Genomic DNA, 20,163 nt, shown 5'->3' with positions numbered 1-20,163 from the left:
CCCCCACCCAAAGCCCCTGTCCCCCATTCCTGCTGCCTGTGCCCCCAGCCCTACTACCCCTTGCCCCCCACCCAAAGCCCCTGCCCCTCAGTCTTGCTGCCTGTGCCCCCCACCCAAAGTCCCTGGCCCCCATCCCTACTGCCCCTTGCCCCCCACACAAAGCCCCTGCCCCCCAGCCCTGCAGCCCTGTGCCTCCCACCCAAAGCCCCTGACCCACAGATCTACTGCCCCTTGCCCCTACCCAAAGCCCCTGGTCCCCAGCCCAGGCTCTGTGGCTGTCAGCAGCTACCCTGGCTCTGGGTAGCTGCTGGAGCCCGGGCTGCTTTCAGCAGAGCTTTCAGCATCCCAGCTGCCTGCTGAGAGCAGACCAGGCTCCCAGCTGGCAGCAGCTACCCAGAGCTGGGGACGGCTGCAGCCAGGAGGCTCCAAACAGCTGTACTGGGCTTCAGCATCAGCTCTGTACTGGCGCGTGCACCTGCATGTTGGAGCAGGCAGTGAGGGAGGGGCCTGAGACACCACAGCCCCGCTCCCGGCACAGGTGATAGCAGGGTTCCAGAGCCAGGCACAGCTATTTGTAGCCAGCCTGGGCTCTGGGCAGTGGCAGCAAGCAGCGGTCAGGCTGCAAACAGCTGCGCTGGGCTCTACAGCTCCAGCATCTGCTCCGTGCTGCCTCCTGGCTGTAGCCGCCCTGGCTCTGGGTAGCTGCTGCCAGCTGGGATCCCAGGCTGCTCCCAGCAGGCAGCTGGGACGCTGCAAGCCCTGCTGGGCACAGCCCAGGCTCCATCGCTGGCAGCAGTTACTGGGGCTGGCTGTGGCGTGCCGAGCAAAATGGCCTTGTGTGCTGTGCTCAGCATGTGTGCTGGGGGTTGCCAACCTGTGATTTAGTGGGTGTTATATTTGATGATAACATGACCCAGAAGAACTTTATCTCATTTTTTCCAAAGAGGTTCAAATGTTTGTATTAACTGTAATAAAAAGTAGTAAAAACTTCTTTAAGAAAAATTTATTGAGACTCGATATATACCTTGGAAGCAGATCTGGGTGTTTTAAGGTGCCATTTTTCAGAAGTCACTCTTCAGATTGGACTCCCACTTATAAGGTACTGGTGTCAAAGTAGGTCAAGTTTTATGATAAGAAACCAAGAAAGTGGCCCTTCTGAAAAGTCAAGAGGGCCACTGCATATCAAACATGCTTTTTTAAGGAATTCAAAACCTTTATCATGTTATACAGCAAAGATATGTCTTTGTCTAAATATGCTATGATTCTTTTAAACAATTTATTTATAGTATAATCTCTTTTTATAATGCACATAAAACTCACAGTTGTTCTGCAAATGAAAACAGACTAAATTCTGTGGCAAGATTCTAGCTACATACAATCATAACTATAAGCAACTGTAGGGAGTTGTTTGCTTGGTTGGGCACTAGATATCTTTTCACCTGAGATGTATGGGGAAGGAACTTTCATGATCAAGGTTTTCTAAATTTGTGACTTATTTTCCTGTTTTGATTGAATAGCATGAATAAAACTTCCCAGATATAGGCTGACTTGAAACTCTAGCACTTCCACAAAGGAATTGTATTATTGATATGTCTTTCCTACTCTACTGAGAGAGGCAGGTGGTGTGAGGGGCTGGAGGCGAGAGAGAGTTAATAGAGAGAGCATAAACTAATACATTAAAAACTAAGCTGGGAAATATTACTGCTCATGGAGTGTACTAGCTAAGGAGGACTTGGTGAGATATGGGGGTAGTGTGTCTGAGGAAGTTCCCTTTCATATTTTAGATGGGGATTGGGGTTGCAGGTACTAATCTGTTGTTAGGAAGATGATATACATCATAAAATTACAGTTATAGGGGTTGTGCTAACCAGAGGGCTAAACTTTAGTAGCATAATGAATTTATACACTTTACTGAATTTCTGAAGTTAATCAAAATAAAAGCTATGGCATATAGTAACATATGAAAACTCAGAATTTTTCTTACTTAACTAGCAAGAAAAATTATGAACAATATTGGAGAAGCTTAGTAAGAGGAAAGTTGTACAAATAATGTTAATTCTGTTAATCCATCAATTTGTGATTAAAGAGTAGCTTTTCCTGTGTTGTATGTTTTTGTCAGAAAGTTGAAAGATTTTTGTTTTCAAAATAGTGAGTTGCAGTAGAATGTATGTAACTCAGGATGGGACAAAGGTCTGGCTGCATTGAGTTTTGGGAATCTCTTTGCTTTTGGGATTTATCCAAATCACAGGATGTCACAGTTTTTTGGTTCAGGTGTGAACCCAAGAACACAAAGCAAGTTAGCCAAACCATTAACTTTTTTGATCTGAAGATAACTTCAAAGCCACAGTGCTTTTCATGGTTCTCACTGAAACTCTCAGTGAGTTTGTTCCAAACTGGGTAAGGTTTGTAAAAAGGTTGGTAAATTTCAGCTAGCTTTGTATGCATTTTTGGGCTTGCTGCAAAACTTGAATCCAAGCATGTGCTGTTTCAGTTTGGAATTGATTATGATACAGGAAGTTAGTGACCATGATAATGAACACTGATAAGAACAATCAAGTATCTTAGGGTGTATCTACATGTGCAGTTAGCGTGCAGAAATAAACTCCGGTGTAGTTTGTGCCAGAGTTTATTTCTTCTGGGTGCCGTGTTTACACATGCACCCAGGCCTGCAGCATGTTATGCTGGGGCAGAGCAGCCCAAGGATGGGAGAGGGCCCTGGCGGTCACCCTGCAAGCTTGGGGCTGCTCCACCCCAGATCAGGGTACTGCAGAGAGACTGGTTAAAGCAAGAGGGTGCTATAGTACAGGGCTAGCCAGCTGGCAGACCCCACACTGTAGCATCCTTGTGCCCCAGTCACCATCTGTGTGCGTTTCAGTCTACTAAATGACTCCACCCTAGGATTGTACGTGTCCCAGACAGTACTATCCTCCAACAGAGTTAGTTAATTTACTATGCCTTAATACAGGTGCACATGTACACAGTAACACTTCACTGCAGAACTAATAAGACAACTCTGCAGTAAAGTGCACTTGTAGATGCACACTTAGAGTAACATGTAAAATCACATACATAAAGTAAAAATGAAAAGTCTCCTATAAAAGTGGCTTTTAATGATTAATAAAGGATTTTTCTTCTAAACTTTATTATTTTGTAAGTTGGCTGACTAAGCAACAGTTATGGAAATTCACTGCTTGTCACAGTCACCACTAACTTGTGTTTCTGATAATTCTCTTCAAAGAATACTTTTTTTTTATGTATAATTTTTCTCTTCTAAGAGTGCTTCCTTTTTTGGAAACGTATTGCTAAATTGGAAATGTATTTTTCAAGGTGCAAAGAATTATATTTTAGGTTACTTGTCTTTATGTGCATGAGTGTTCCTCATAACTTGAGTGTTCTGTGTTTTTCAGTTGCATCCAGGGACTGTACCTGAAAGTTCATACTTTCTTAGAATTTTTCTACAAATGCTTCTGTGCATTTATAGAATGAATTCTTGGATACACTTTAGATGTGTGTTTTGTTCTGAGGGTGTGTTTAATTTTTTTCAGGTTCGGAGAGAATACAGGAAATTCTTCAGAGCCAATGCTGGAAAAAAAATTTCTGAATTTATACTTCAGAAAATTGTACGTATGCACACTTATACATGTTTTAAAAGCTTGTTTTCTACCACAGTACAAGTATAGCTACATGAAATATTAGCAGTCTTTGTAAGGCATTATCAAATTGTGTAAGTGTCAGCTTGAAAGCTTAAACATTTGAGTGCTGTAAAGAAGGAGCAGTAACGAGTTTTAAAGCTATGAGAACGCTCAGCAAATGCCATTAAGCAGCTCTAACCCCTGCCTCAATGGCATTTTTAAGTACATTTAGCTTTCCAAATTCATGAGCAAGTTTTAATAAAGTTGGGAATTGCAGTTAAATGATGATACATTTCGCCAGACGACAGCATCTTCCTTGTTTTAGTAACTCTAATGGGAGGAATTAATTAAATGACTTGCTTTCAAATTTATCACAGATACAAAAATACTTCTTGGAAATGAAGACTAAGATGCCTTCTCTGTCACCAGTAGACAAAAACTGGCCAGCAAGGCCTTACCTCTTCTTGGATTCAACTCACAATGAGCTAAAGAGGATCTTCCACTTGTGGAGGGTAGGGAATGTTTTGGTTGAGATTATATAAAATTTGGTTGTGAATTAGAAAGTTTGTTCATGGGCTGTGCATTTTTTAGGAAAGAATTCTTCCAGTTTTTGCCAGAATGGTTCTGCTTCACACACATTTTTTCCTTTGAATCATTCCACTTGGCCTTCAAGGTAAATTGTAGCCTTACATAGGCTAGAAGAGGAAAATGAAGTATTTTGTCTTCCATCTGCTGTTACTTGAATCATATTAATGCGTATTCTGCCTATTAATTAGATTGAGGTTTATTATAATCTTAATATTCATGGCCAGGATAGGCACTGCCTCTTAATCCATCACTACAAATAATCAGCAGAAAATTTTGCATGTGAACTGTGATTAGCAGAAATTTTGTTTTGGACCTTTTCATGTAGGAATAGGTAAGAACTTTTTTCAGGGCTATAGAGACACTTAGTGCTGGTCATTCAGCAGCTGTGGCCTCACTGCAGTTGTGTTTTCTGCAAATTGTCGTGGGCAGAATTCTCTGAATGTAATTTTTTTAAAGTACTTTTCAGACTTACCAAAAATTACAAAAAATTTAAACTTGCTTCAGCCACACTGTTTTATGCATATGTTCGTATGTATTTGATTTTATTTGCTTATATTTTAAATTTGATTTCTAAAAATTGTGTTAATGTTCAAAGTAAAAGACCTCAAGCAAAGTGATTCTAAAATGAAACGTTTATGAAATTATAGTGGTGTCTGGTAAAAGGCATAAGATAAGCCTGATAGTTGCCTGAGTTATGTTAAATGACAGTGGGACAGTATGCCTATACCCAAAAAGATGTATAGTATAACCTCATGAATCCGGTATGCTCGGGACCGAGCATGTGCTGGAAGTGTGAAAATTTCTGATTTTTGAAACTGGAGCGGTGGATGGCAGTGGCAGCTGCTGTGTATAAGCTTCCCCTTCCACTGCTCCAGGACTGGCTGCTGCTACTCCCAATGGAGTATAGTTTTAAAAACTGCTGGATTTTTGCTAATTCTGGATTTTTGATATCCAGATTTATGAGGTTATACTGTATAAAGAGGCTTTTTATATTTGGGCAGTATTGGGATCTGAAGGAATTTTAGCTAACTGAACTTTAAACCATGTGTAAATTAAATATTTTCTTTTAAGTGTGTTAGAAACTATTTCCAATAGAAATCCAAAGTATCTAGTGTAAGGGAGAGCTGAAGTGCCTCTGTTAGTAGTTGCTATGTTACAGTGGTATGAAGGATGGAGTTGATTCACTCCAGAAATATACGATGCATCCTGAGCAATAAGTGAATAGTAACCAGTGGTGTCTGCTACTTGAAAGTATATTTCAAAGAGCGATTTATGATTCATTTAATATGGCATGTTTTCTAGTGTAAAAAGTACAGAGACCAATTCACAGATCAACAGAAACTGGTATATGAAGAAAAACTGGAAGCCAGTGAACTTTTCAAGGACAAGAAGGCTTTATATCCAGCCAGGTAATGAATTATTTTGGTAGCGCAGCTCATAGCATAAGATTAAATACTGCATCCTCGCATAGATTTAGGAGATTAAGGAGAAAATTTAGTTTATCCTAGCCAGTAGAAATTGCCATGTGTTTGTGGACCTTTGTAAACTCTAATGACAATTCTGAAAATGTGTAGTGTATGCATCATTGGCTTGATGAGCAGCAACTCTTCCATGATTTTGTTGTTATTTTCATTAGGCAAAATCACCTTGCTACTCGTTACCAGAAACCAGCACATTTTGTCACTGTAAGTTCTGAGACTGTTTGCAAATACAGCTGGGTCCTGTGCAGGGGCCAAGAGCACAAATACAGGAGAAAGGTGTGTCCTCTATACAGTAAATAGTAAAGGAAACCAGCTACCTCTTCCTTCTTGGCTTAGATGGTAGTGTTTTTTTTTTACAAGTAACCTCAGAGGAAGAGGAAAGGATGTACACAGGCAATGACAACCCAACAGAGGCAATGAAGAAGGAGTTTGCCGCACAACACAAACCCCAGTCACTCAAATTCTACATGGGGAGGGCAACAGGGAGAGTTTACTACTTCATCCCATCTCCAGCAACAGCCAGTGATGACTGGTTGCTTTAAAACTCCGGTTGTGTAATACCTGTTGCAATGATTTTTTTTCAGCTCTGTGCTAATACAAACAAAAGAAGCAAACAAAAATTGTTTCTGCTAACAGGTTTGCTTTTCAAGCTTAACTGACGCTGTGTTTTCGTAAGCAGTTCTGTGTGGCAATGTTAGTACAAAGACTAGGTCATTTTACAGTGAGACATGTAAGAGATGCTTTTAAATAGTGAAACTTGAAAGCTACAGTTATGTAGGTATTTGTTTCTATTCGAAAGCCTTTTTCTATTCAGACAGATTTTAGATTGGCTAAAAATTATACACCCTAAAATTCTCTTCGCAATGTCTCAGATAGATAAAGACCTGAAAATATCAACATTTCTGAAAAGTTCTGTGATAATGCTGCCTGTGCAGTTAATATTGCTTAAGTGGCTGCAGCAGCTGTCTATGTAGTTATTTGAGTGGCTAACATATTTTTCTAGTGCAGTATAAATGACAGAGTACGGTTTAGGTATCTTTAAAGAAGCTGAATTGGAATTTAAGACATGAGTGGAACTGAGACATGGAGCTGTTTCAGCAGAAGCATCTTGAGTGTCTTGAAGAACACTGAATGAAGCAAAAATGATTCATGGGAGAAAATTTAGAATATTGTAGGAAAGATACATTTGCTATATTTTTATAAATATAAACTCTTCTTAAATTAGGCTTGTGTAGAAAGATTCAGTGATAAAATCTGAAGTTAATCAGTGTAGAAGAAAGTCCTGTTCTTTAGATTGTTCATTTTAGTTTGGTTCATTTTACCATCAAACAATATCTCCAGTGAGAAAAACATCCCATCATCCACTTACCTTTTGAAGTTATTCTGTCCCACACTGGTGCTGTCAGTGAATACAAGAATGTGTATATAATACACTTCAGCATTTTGCAGCCTCCCTCAGATGCTACAGTAAATTCCAAATGCAGAGTTTAGTTGGTTTTTCTGCTGTGATCATATGGCACCAGTAGCCAAACGTTGAGGGACAGCTTCTTTTGCTGAAGAAGCAATGACAGCAACACCTGTACCATCATAACACCTGTACTTTGAGAATTCCAGTTGTTTCATGGTAATGTTGTGCTGTCCTTGCTTTAGTAGTTGAACATCATGTCTTATGCATTGCTCTCTAATCTCTGCTATGACTCATAACATCACATATGGGCTTCTTTGTAATATTTAAAATACATAGAACTAAGTAGAGTCCAAATCTTGCACAGAGATAAAAAAGCAGTTGTGAGGTACCCAACTGTAAAGGAGGGGCCTGCTTGGGGTCCATTTACTGTTGGCCCCCCACCTGTTATGGACCAACTGCCTGCCTTCTTTCCTGCCATGCTTTGTTAATTAAATGTTGTTAATTAAGCGGGAGGCTGCCCATTGCATTCCCTGATGCCAGGGGGCACTAGCTGTGGCTTCGTTCCTCCCCTACACCACAGCCCAAGCCTCACAGATGGTATTTGTGAATTCCTCTTTATGTTGGGGCCTTGGCTGCTGTGGGGCGACCCGTTTCCTCTCTAGCTAGGCCTATCAGTCAAAAAAAACCCCCACGAATCAGGGTTTGACTCCCAGGCTCTAGCTCTCAAAAAAACCCTCAATCCGGCTCCTGCTCCTCTCTGATCCTGGGTTCGGCTCACCCCTGAATACTGCGCCCTCTCTGGCTCTGGGTTCAGCTCACCCCCTGAGTACTATGCCCTCTCTGATGCTAGGGTCAGCTGACCCCTGAATATTGCGCCCTTTCTGGCGCTGGGGTCCTCACACTTCAGTGGGCCCCAATGAGGCCTCCTCCTCCTTCCCCAAATAGCCTCATCCAAACCACCAGTCTTAACATTCAACACAAAACATAGGCTTTAAAAGCCATATAATGGAAAAATTATAATATAGAAACGAGAGGTAACATGCCTGCTTACTTTAGGTGATCATGAGGATGGCTCAGGGCATGGCGTAGTCTTCTGACAGAGACTGCAACCATAGCACCATGGTCATTAGGAGTCCACCTCCCTGCTGGCCCTCTGGCCCTCTCCACTTGCCATATGTAGGGTCCTGGCCTTCCTCTTCCTGTCACCTGACTAGCTGACAGGGCTTGAGCCTTAACCCCTACTTGACCTGCCAGCTGTGACTGGAAGGTTCTGGACTTAAAGGGACTACCCTGTCTCTTAGTAACAGGGTTAGGGTTCCCTGTTACTCCAACTCTTTAAAAAAAACGGAGCCTATGACAAATTGGAGAGTCAGCTTGGATGTTTTAGGTAGGGGAGATCCTGCCATGAGCTGGGGTTGGACTAATGAACTCCTGAGGTCTTCTCCAGCCCTATTTTTCTATACTCTTACATATTTTCATGATGTTCACCATACATTTTACAAACTTACGTGGAGGGAGTGCATCAAACTAGATACCTGTGCATATAGTATTGGGGACTGCTGTATGTATTGCAGCAACATTGCAGACCCTACACTAGGATATGAATGTTAGAGGATTTAAATTTCCGTGTTTCCTATATTTTTATCCTTTAATAGTGTTGGACAGCCATTCCAAGGGGCTTATCTGGAAATCAGCAAAAACCCAAAGTACAAAAAACTCAAAGATGCTGTGGATGAAAAGATCATCATTGCTGAAGTTGTGAATAAAATCAATAGAGCTAATGGGAAGGTAATCAAATAGAACTGTTTCACCTAGAAGGACATTTTGACACAATGGTTTTTGTTTTAAGTGAACATATAGGGTGGTTGCATTTTTGTTTCAACTTACTCTGAAGGTAATAAAATACCGATTTGAAGGTACTTTCAGGAGGAGTGATTTAAATGATTTAAGTTTTAATTTTGATACACATACTCTTTACTCTATTTTAGTTTGATTTTTGCATTTGTAATTTGGAACTGTTTTACTAAAGAGAGATTGATTCTCACTGATTAGTAACCATTAAGCCATGTTGATTTGCAGTTAAATTTAGCCTTTACATTTGATACTACATTTTGCTAACCAAGAGAATAAATTACATGCACATTTTAAGCAAATTAATAGGTTAACAGGAATTTAACACTTATTTTATTTTGTAAGAAAATAGTGAAAGACATTTTTATTTACTAGATGATTAATGTTTTTAATTGTAAGTTAAACTGCTATTGGGTAGAAATTGGAATTCAATTAAATGCAAAAAACTAGCCAGTTAAAATGACAGTTCTAACAACTAATGCAAATTAAATGTGGTAGATATATTATATTTTAAAAAGCAGTTATTAAAAGAATTATTAATGGCAGTTATTAAATAGAACTGTTAATTTTTGTTACCATATGCTTAAAATTTTAGAACTAGTTTTAAAACTAATCTTAGCGTCTCATATTTAAAAATGTATATATCCTAGGCTCAATTCTTTATACATTATGCACCCAGAATTTAGATTGAATTCAGTGGATATTGACAGTGCATGGGGAATATATAATCAGGGTCATTCTGATTTTTGTTTCAGGTATGTATGTATGTATGCATGCTGAATTTTTATTTTTAGATTGTACAACTCTATGTATGTAACTTAGATTGTGATTTACATAATAGTAGGGCTAGAATGAAGAAACCGAGTTTTTAATGTTTTTAGGTTTCTGAATCCAGTCACATAAATAAGTGACCTAGTTTTCAGTGGGGCTAATCGAACTGCAGGATGCACTGAAATTTTAAAACAGGTTTAAAAATCTGGGCCAGTGCTCTTAACTTGATGAACCTTTGCTCTTTTAATCAGATACTGTGTGAAGGTCTCATCGGTGTGTTTATATAGCTAACTTTTTTTTTTTTGGCAGGCTACATCCAGGATTTTCTTGCTAACAAACAGTAATGTCCTACTTGCTGATCAGAAGTCTGGAAATATCAAATCAGAGGTTCCCTTGGGAGATGTTACTAAAGTGTCCATGAGTTCCCAAAATGATGGTTTTTTTGCTGTGCACCTCAAAGAGGTAGAATTTAACTTTGAATTAAATGATAAAGTGACTTAGCAGAAGCACAGTCAATTTCAGTGTTAGATTTAAGACCATGTAGGTTTAAGACAGATGTACAAAATGCGCCATAGTTGTGAAACAGTGGATTTGAACCTACCAAACCCAGTAGTGTAGTTGCTAATTCTTGAGTTATTTGTTCATTAATGAAAATAAGACGTCAAATTTTGCTCGAGTCTTCTCAATGTTATACTCTTTCCATGAGATAAATGGCACCATATTTTGTGTTTTATTCACACTTAAATTTCTGGTTTTTTTCACTCCTTTTATAACTTTCCCTGATTCTTGAGTGTCACTGAAATATGACATTAGCCCCAGTATTTCTTTCCTGTTTAGGAAAGATCAGTGTAAATGGCTTACCAGTATTTTTCTTTAGATGTCCATTAACATCTACTATATGCTTTTTAAAAAGCATGTATTATTATTTTATCTTTATATTATGTACTTATTGCAGCTTTTTGCATTTGCCGGTAATTATTTTACCATTCAAGTTTTCTGGAAGGTCAAAGAAGTCAACATTATTACGTAACTAATTTGGTTGCCAATTTAAAGATAGTTTCGGTTTTTTTTCTCTTTATTGTTTGTATCACCTCTTTATATCCATTAAGCCAGCATTTTTTTTGTTTCATAAATGGAGCTGACATTATCCCAGCTGTTTTGTTAAACATATGCAATTTATCTAGTGCCTTGCCATACGAAAATATTCACTTGTGTGCCGGTACCATCAGTTGGTATCCGTTCCCTCCTTGAAAATAGCATGATTTGTTGTGGTACAGGCAGCAGAGGGAGACTAAAATAATACACTTTTGTGGGATCTACAAAAGTAAGTGGCTTTTTAGTTAGGAGCAAATGGAAACTTACCATGCTGTTTAGAAACCCAGGGGACTTTCTTATTGGATATTAAGGTTGGATAATATTTTAAGCCTAAACTTGGGCTGTATTTCTTTTTAATTTAGAAGAAAATAGGCTGCAGGTTATTGGTGGTAGAAAGCATTCCTTTTAACCTTGATTAGTGGTATGTTTTGCTGGTCTTTAACACTGCTTTTTTTAATTATGGGAGGATGGCATACGAACGATGGCTTTTGAAATGTACTATATAAATAGTGCAGGATTTTTCTGAGTATCCTTGGCAATTAGAACTAAGTTTCTTTCTGTTTCAGGGCTCAGGAGCAGCTGGTAAAGGGGATTTCCTGTTCAGCAGTGATCACCTTATTGAAATGGCCACCAAGCTTTACCGTACCACTCTCAGTCAAACCAAGCAGAAGCTCAACATTGAGATTTCTGATGAGTATGTTTATTTTTTTGTATTTCCTTCAGAGCAGCATTGTAGTAGCTTTGTGTGTCAAGACTCTAATACTGGAAAAAGAAAGCATTGTGCAGCTGGTGACTGAATAGCAATGTGTAAACATGGATTCCAGTGTTGGGTCCTTTATTTCTGTGACACTTACTATGGAAATACTTTTTAAAAATGCATTTCAAATTAATGTAAATTTGAGCAAAAATTTGAAAACAATAGCATCTACCTGTTTTTTCTTAATATAGTAGCAAAATCCCTTCTAGTATACTTCACCCTTACTTCACATTTTCTTCACATCTAAAAGAATTAAGACTGTTCCCAATAAGGGTCTGTTTTACAATATTGGATGGAGAGGTGAATGGTATCAAAATCTAGTTCCCGTGTGTGGCTTGGAATGTCCAACGCACTTATTTGATCTTCTGTCTGAGGTTGTCAGTCATCTTTCCTGCTAACAACCTAAATCCTTTGGGCCTTCCAGCCTTTATTGTGGATGTCTTTGTCTTGGAAATTAAAACCCCTCAGGCATATGTTATGCTTTGCATTTACCCACACTGAATAATTTAACAGTTTTTAGCAGTTCCCTCCCCACTGATGGTGAGAAATTGTTCCATGGTTCCTTTTGCAGTGCAAACTCTAAAAACACAAGCACAGATACGAGTTGAAGAAAAACACAGCCTCACGACTGCTTTTTGAGAAGAGAGCAGAAGTAGACAAGCATACCACTTACATGAGGTTTTGATTAGTTGAGGGTGCTAACTTTCCATTGGAGTACTTTTACATTCATATATTTAATTGGAATAATGCTGCAGGGCTAAGGCTAACTGAACCAATCAGTTGTGTCAGTTGGTTCAAGATTTAATAGGGCTGCCTTTCCTATTATATTGTTACTGTTGTTAGCAAAACTCTCACCAGATATGAAAAACCAACCACTAGGTATTGTTCCAGGAAGTCAGAATGTCAAGGAAAGTGCAGCCCTGCTGACAGCCTGTGAATGCAGGGGCTAATGGTATTTTCTGAATGCTCTGTAACTGCAAGCTCTGAGCAAGTGACTTTGTAGGGTCTGGGATTGTATAGCAGGAAACATGTATTGAAAAGAAGCTCTGCAAAGTGCAGTCGCTTCCTCTCTTGAGCTCTTCAGTCAACTTGATTTTTGTGGTTTCCTGCTGAAGGGAAAATTTTTCAAAGGTTTTGGCTTTTGCTGGAAGACTTAAGGATGCTGAAAGGAAAATCGGCTTATTATGGAAGACTTTTGAGGTCAGTGAGCAGTAAGAGCCGAAGAGTGGTCTGTTGCTATCTTGTTTACTGTTCTTGGCATTTCTTTTAGGCACCATTTCATTTGGTAATATTCAGTTGAAAGAGAAAAAATTCAGAAATGCTTAGTAAGAGTATGCTGATGTTTTACAGCGATTCAGAGGACTGCTTTACACTCCCAGTAGAATTGGAGGGTTAAGGAAGCCATATTTATTGATTGTGGACAATAGGAAATGGCTCACAGAAACTTAAAAAATGAGGAGAAAATAACATTTCCTGATTGCTAAATAGAAGGTTGTGAAAATGGATTGAACATAAAAAATGAGAGTTACTATGTTCCAGAAATATTGAATGGAAAGAATCCAAACAAAAATGTTCTAAGCTTTCATAGTTATGGGACCTTGGCTGTCAGTGCCACAAATTGTAGAAGGAAGGATTTTTGGAAGATAGTATTTTTTTTATTGAACCAACTGCATGGGAAGACTAACTGTAGAAGCAACCTAGTTTATTCCACATAAACAAGAAGTCCCTCAGGATCTCAGTGAAGCACTGGTATGGTCTTTATTACGCTTCCAGTACATTGGCTTTTTTAGTTTAGGAACGGTCTTCATTGTAAAGAAGTGTCTGAAGCAAAATGCCAAAGCTATTGGTCAAAGGGATTACTGGCTCTAGGGGAGTCTTTATTAAAGGAAGAGGTATGGGGATATAACATAGGCCATTTCATCCCATACATTAATTTTATTGATTTTGGGACTAAGATAATACATGAATATGACAAATGATCCTTGATTTTGATGTGATAAATCAGAAGTAAAGCAACCTTTGCAGCTGAACACACAGATTGGCTCACAGACCACCAGTCAAAAGATAACAGGAAGTTCTTGTCCTTCATACAAAGCAGGGGAAAATGGCAAGAAGAGTCCCTGCATGCACTGCTTTTCCACTGAGATGGTGTAGAAAAATGGACATTAGCTGCCTCCCTCTCTGCTGCCTTTGTTTCTGTTCTACGAGGGGGACAAAACCTCCATTTCTTCTGATAATGTGGAAGGAGATATTGTGAAGTGTATGACTGAGAGGGCAGGGGACAGAGGCTCTGTATCTGGCCATCAGTCTGGTGCCCCCATTAGATTGACATCTGAGTCTGGTGCCCTGCTCACCACCTTTCCCTCCCTCCCCTCACACACAGATACACTTTTGGTAGGGAGTAGAAGAAGTAGAGGTGATTAAGCACTTAAGCCTGGAGGGGAAGGACAGTCCAGTGGTGAGAGAACTAGTCTGTGTTGGAAGACCCATATTCATGCAAGCTCTGATTTTCACTAATTTCCTTTGTGACTCTAGGCTACATTACTAAGTCTGTCTGGGCCACAGATCCTAAACTGTAGAATAGGAATGATAGAACTTTACTATTTCATAGATTTCACAGATTGCATAGACATTCAGGCTGGAAGGGCCCCCGGAGGATCATCGAGTCCAGCCCTCTGCCCCAGGGGCAGAAAGCCAGCAGGGATCATAGGATCCAAGCAAGATAAGCATCCAAATATGTCTTGAAGGCGTTCAAAGTGGGTGTTTAAACTTCCTCCAGTGGCAGTCTATTCCAAACCTTGGGGACTCGGACAGTAAAGAAGTTCTTCCTTACATCCAGTCTGAATCTGTCACGGTAGAGTTTGTGACCATTTGATCTTGTCATCCCTTGGGGCACTCTGGTGAACAGATGCTCCCCCAGATCTTGATGAGCACCCCTGATAAACTTATAGGTGGCCACCAGACCGCCCCTGAGCTTGCGCTTTTCCAGGCTGAAGAGTCCCTGGTTGTCACAAGGTTGTTTGTAGGGGTGCACCGATAGAGATTTTGGAAGCCAATACCAATAGCTGATTTTTAAGGAGGCATATCGGCCGATACCAATCCAATTTCCAATACAACTGTGTGCAGCTAGTAAGTCTATTGTGGTAGAAGGGGGAGGGGGAGGGAAGGAGGATGGGGGGACAGATCAATGCCCCCACAGTGAGGGAGGAAGTGGGGCAAGGGCTGGGGCAGATGTTGCCCAACTGGGCAGGGTGGGGCACGGTAAAGAGCAACAGCTCGTCTAGGGGACATGGGGGAGGGGGAGTGACTTCTGCCATTGTACACACCCTGGGAGGCTGTGGCAGTGGTGGGGGGGGGGAACATGTGCCCACAGGGCAGGGCAGGCTGCCATTGGGCTGGAGTCAGGGCTACTCTAGGCTCTTCTCGTTGTGGACTGGGCTCAGGGCAGGTGGTGGTGGAGCTGAGGCAAAGTTTGTGGGGTCTGTAGTCCCTCTCCCAGTGTTGCTGCCGCCCACCCCAAGCACAGCCCCCACCAAGAAGAGTCGGCTGCAGCTCACCCTGCCTTGCACAGATCTTGAGGGGCACATGCTTCCCCTTGTGGCCCCCAGATGAGCCATGGTTCCACCCTGCCCTGCCCTGCCCTGGCTGGGTTGCACCTGCCCCAGCCTCCCTCCCTCCCTCACTGCGAGGGGCATTGATCTGCCCCACTCGCCCCTTTCACCCCAACAGACTTACCAGCTGCACACAGCTCTCCACGCTGCCACTGTGCGCATGCCCGGGCATTTATCAGCCAAATTATCGGCCGAATTGGCCCAATTTGCAATACAACCAATTTTCTTTATATCGGTACTGATCCAGTATGGACCGATGAATCGGTGCACCTCTAGCTGGTTGAGGAGCTTTGATAATGAAGTCACCACTGTCCTTTGAGTTTGACATTAAGCTATCTGGAATTGGAACGTTCCAAAATTCAGAAACTCTGTACAGATAGAATACTTTATATTATCAAGTGAGCAAGCGTCTGTTTGTTTGATTATAGCCAATAAATATATTCTTTCTCAAAAGCAGGGTGGAGAAAACCAAAACCCTGGGGAGGGGAGTGTTGGGCATTGGCAAGTTATATTTCTAGTGCATATTCAACAAGTTTTTCTCATTTGTAAATGGGAATAACATTTACTGCCTTACTGACAAAGGATTAGTCTGTCCAGTATCTTAAGCATATAAGTCGCTATATGGACAGTATAGCAAATTATTTGTCACTTTGATATTTCCAGATATTAATACAGCTTTTTCAAGCAGGCTGTTTTTGAATTATAGAAGGGTAGAGTATTACCCTTCTCGCATGGAACTGCAGAATATAATGTTGGGAGGTATTATAGTATCTAGTACATAGTCTTGCAAAAAAGGCCTATGTTATTGAACATGTGGTTTTACCCTTCTTAATTAAAATCCATTCTGTTCCATCTCAGGTTCCTGGTTCAATTCAGACAAGACAAAGTATGTGTGAAATTCATACAGGGAAACCAGAGAAATGGCAATGTCCCGACTTGCAAACGAAAAAACAACCGTCTCCTTGAAGTTGCTGTACCTTAACTACAGTTTGGTTCTGCTCCATTTCATGGACTTGTTTCTTTGTAATAGTGCAATGTTAGTTTGTTTGTTTTTTCCTTTTTGGAGGGGGAGGGGGGCACTCCCAGTGGCTAATAGCTTTAGAAACCCTTGGCAAATTATTTGACCACTTGATGGTTAAATCTCTTGTTCATGCAGTACATACAGACTTTGTCCAGTGGCAGCATTTTACGAACTGGCAACTCTTACATATGATATGCGCTCTTTGTTTAGTTATTTCATTTTAGTGCAACATACCATAAATCTCATATTCATGACAAATTACTAATCTCATTATACTATAAATCTGCTTACACAGAAGATATATAGATTGCATCATAAAAATATTGATGATTATGGATGCATTTTTATACCAATCTGTGCTGGTGTTCTAAAGGGTTAATTGTTTACTATCATTGGAGAGTCTGGCAAAATTATGGGAATGAAACAGTAACTTTAATAGTAAACAGCTCTAATACATATGTAACTTGATCTTTAATGGAACATGGTTCAGGAAAATCCTGTTCTGCACAGCAGAAGGAATGTACGACTGTATATGCAGCATCTGTGTGTGGTTTTTATTTTTAGTAAAGGTTTTGAAACAGGCTTTTAATTAGGTCAGATACTTTTAATTATTTTATATGCTTGGAAGCAGTAAAATTAAGGAGGGGACATGTATTTCTTTAAGTCATGAAAGCTCTACAGTTCGAAGTATATTTTTGTTCTGCTTTTTTCTTTAATTACCAGTTAGCTTTAAATACTGAAAAATAGAATAGTATTCCTGATAAAAATAACTGCTAGGAATTTAAACTGCTTTGTAATCAAGTGATTACAAAATCAAGTGATTTTGTTTAGATATTGGCATGTATAATGTGCAATAAAACATTTGTGACATTTTGTGAAAATTATTTATAATACACACTTGTGTATAAGAGGGATGATTGGTACAACCTGCATAGATACGAAGTAGGGATTAAATTAGGTTGGTCTTGCTCTCAGTTTTTTAGAATGTATGCTAAAGTTGTCAGTTTGGGGAAAGTACATAGAAAGTAAAAGTTTCTTATTTTGGGGGAGGGTGTATATAAATTGGCATTACGAAAATAGAATTGTTCTAATTCTGTGCTTTTTGGTACTCCTATGTTATAACCATATTTTTGTATTTCAGACTTTTTTAATAAGTTGTGTGCCTGGTGTAATGTGTGCACAGAAACACTTTACAATCAAGAACTGTGTTATAAACTTTCAGTTTAACTGATTGCAGTTAATCTTTTATAAACCAGAAGCATTAGTTGAATGGATTGATTTATGCGGATTTTTAAAGCTCTTTTAGATAAGAAAAATGACTCGAGTGAAGGTTTGTTGAATGTGCTTGTTGATCTGTTGATGCAAAGACAGTTGAGAAATACTGTATTCTTGCAGTCTGATGCAAGTATCTGTCTTCAAAGATAGGTTAAAACACCAGGTATCTGATGTGCAATGCTGAAAGCTCAAGCATAAATAAAGATAAGAAAAGTTCAGAGTCTTGTTAGTCTCCTGTTGATGAAGTTATGTAGTATGCATGGATACGAGTGAACGTTTGGCTAAGATCATGTGTAGAGTTCTACTGAAATGTAGTTTGTTGGTATTAAAACAGTGCTTACTGCAGTAGAAACACTAAGGTTTCAGATAAAGTCCTTAAACGTCTCGGTCAAGTACAGATGTTATACTTTTACCAGTTTACGTGATCGAAAACCAGTCTACACCTGAAACAAAATGGAAGGTCTGCACACAAAACTGATTTATGCTCATAACAGAAGTTCAGCAAACACAGACTGGTTTAAAATGGTGGAACCTGGTCTAAGATTTGCCCCTGACCTCCTTCATGTGTTATGTTTGCTACCAATATAAACTATACCACCTACAGAAAAACATGTAACTTAGATCTATTCTGCCTCGGGCTTTTTGAATGTCTGTACCTAGCCCAAGAAAGCAAATTATTGCGTTTCTAAAATTAAAATTATTGACACTGCCTTAGGGTAAAACAGAATGGTTTTGCTGTAACTTGGAAGGTTGCTTAAACTGTTGTCTCCTTACCATGATGGCAGTAGCTTTGAATGGTTATAGTGATTGACATTTTCTGTTAAACCTCTCTGAAATATGACAGAAGCTACCTTGTCCTTAGTCCTTTATTTTGAGCTGTTGTGTATTACTAAAATTTATAATCCATTAATTTGACAAAACTAAATTTTAAAAGCATCCTAGAAATGCTGTAATTAAGAAAGCATACAAAGTAAGTTTAGTATGAATTTCTAGAGCAAAATTAGGATGCACTCCAACTATAATTCCATTGCCTTAAGAACACAGCACAAAAATGGTAATATCATATTTTATGTCTCATTCTTCATATACCTTCAGTTTGAATTTCCACTTGGCAAAGTGCAGTCTAGTTAAAAGCTACAAGGGTTTATAAAGCTGTTTATATTTTGAGACTACTTTCTATAGGAACTTAGGGGGCCAAATTTTCAAAAATAGCCTAAAAATAAAGAAAGTAAACATCTAAATTCTGTCATTTGTTCCTGTAGTTGTTTGCTGGTTTAAAAATTAGAAGTGAACTTATGGTACATGTGAACATTTGGCCCACAAAATCAGTTTTCCTTCTGATCTGTTTAGGGAGTCACTATATAAATTACTTTAATTTTATTTGTTGTGTATATTTAAAATGACCATAGTGAAAGGGCAGCAAAAGTGTTTAAAGAATATAGTCTTACACCTTGGTTTCTACTGTGCCATTTTTTTTAGGACCTTTGCAAATTTTAGCCTGTTTATTAGTTCAGACTTTGATAGTACCAATGGACACCTTTAAAAAAAATTGGATTCTAAATGTACAGTGGAAGTTAACTGAACATAAATTATTCAGCTATACTAGCTTAGTCATGATATTTTAATGTTTAGACTGAGTATTCAGGGTGTTGAAAATAAAATGCAAGGTCATTTGATTTGTTTCCTTTTTCTTCCACTTCTTTTCTTAACCTAATATTGCACAGTTGTAAAGTGGGGAGAAATACTTTGGTGCTAAACTTATACAATCATTTACCTGAAGGTATCGGTAAAGGCTCATCAGTGGCCAGAAATTACTGTTAGACATCATAGCATAAAAATAATATTATGTTTCTAGACCCTACATCCTCCTCCATATGCTACCTGTACTCTTCCTCAATCTAGTATAATTAAAGCATACAAAAAATCTAGCTGTGTTAATTATAAACGATACTGATATCTAATGTCATAAAGCATAAATTCTGTATTCTTTGTGCTATTTTCTTGCGAAACAGCCTCTCTTTCCAAGTGATTTCACAATAACATTTTTCAAGTTGTGTTCCAATGTTCATTTCTAGCAGTGGACATTTTCCACGGTTAGAAACAATTCTAGGAGAGGGGGCAGTACAGACTTTCAGTCTGCACCCAATGTTCCCTCTAAAGTGTAGCAGTCCGTGAGCGCGTTGCTTTCGTCCATGAGCATGTTGCTTTGGTCCGTTCCCGAATTAGTCCTGCCTCCCCCTTTTGGTGGTCGCCACTTTAGTCTGCCCCACAATATAACACAGTATAACAACAAAAGATGATCATTTCTTTAACTTAAAGGAATAAACTAAAAAAAAAAAATTATTACACTTGGATTCAACTGTAAGGCCAATAACTGGAAATTGTCCCCGGGAAGAGTCTAGGCCCCTCTGATGCGTGCCAGACAGCCAAGTGAGGGCATGTGGGTGGCCCCTGATCTTTGTGTGGGGCAAGGTTGGGTGGGACTTCTGTTGTGTTTTACAGTGCCCACCCTGGATATCCAGAGACAGGTGAAGGCAACCTGGTGGCCTTCCATCTTCCACCCCATGCCCATCATCTTGAATTTGGAAGCAATGGGAAGATAAATGAGCTGTCTTGTTAAACTTCCAATTTTCTCCCCCTTTGGCAAAATGTTTACCCTGAAATCTTGGAGGA

At 39.4% G+C, this 20,163-nt stretch overlaps 1 protein-coding gene across 3 annotated transcripts in view; it reads left to right on the top strand.

Annotated features, from left to right (window-relative positions):
- MYO1B (myosin IB) overlaps nt 1-17,706 on the top strand; it is a 198,178-nt gene extending 180,472 nt beyond the window's left edge. For all 3 annotated transcript variants that reach the window (XM_090045222.1, XM_090045221.1, XM_090045220.1), the window contains 7 exons: nt 3,546-3,620; nt 4,010-4,144; nt 5,523-5,629; nt 8,765-8,897; nt 10,041-10,193; nt 11,393-11,520; nt 16,053-17,706. In XM_090045222.1, the coding sequence (XP_089901348.1) occupies nt 3,546-3,620; nt 4,010-4,144; nt 5,523-5,629; nt 8,765-8,897; nt 10,041-10,193; nt 11,393-11,520; nt 16,053-16,176 (855 nt within the window). In that variant the 3' untranslated portion in view covers nt 16,177-17,706. The remainder of the gene's footprint in view (nt 1-3,545; nt 3,621-4,009; nt 4,145-5,522; nt 5,630-8,764; nt 8,898-10,040; nt 10,194-11,392; nt 11,521-16,052) is intronic.
- The last annotated feature ends 2,457 nt before the right edge of the window (nt 17,707-20,163 follow it).

Source organism: Crocodylus siamensis, chromosome 4 (assembly GCF_052110815.1).
Source record: "Crocodylus siamensis isolate JL-2025a chromosome 4, ASM5211081v1, whole genome shotgun sequence".
NCBI lineage: Eukaryota > Metazoa > Chordata > Crocodylia > Crocodylidae > Crocodylus > Crocodylus siamensis.
The sequence above is the reverse complement of the archived record's forward strand: the minus strand, read 5'-3'. Positions and strand labels throughout refer to the sequence as shown.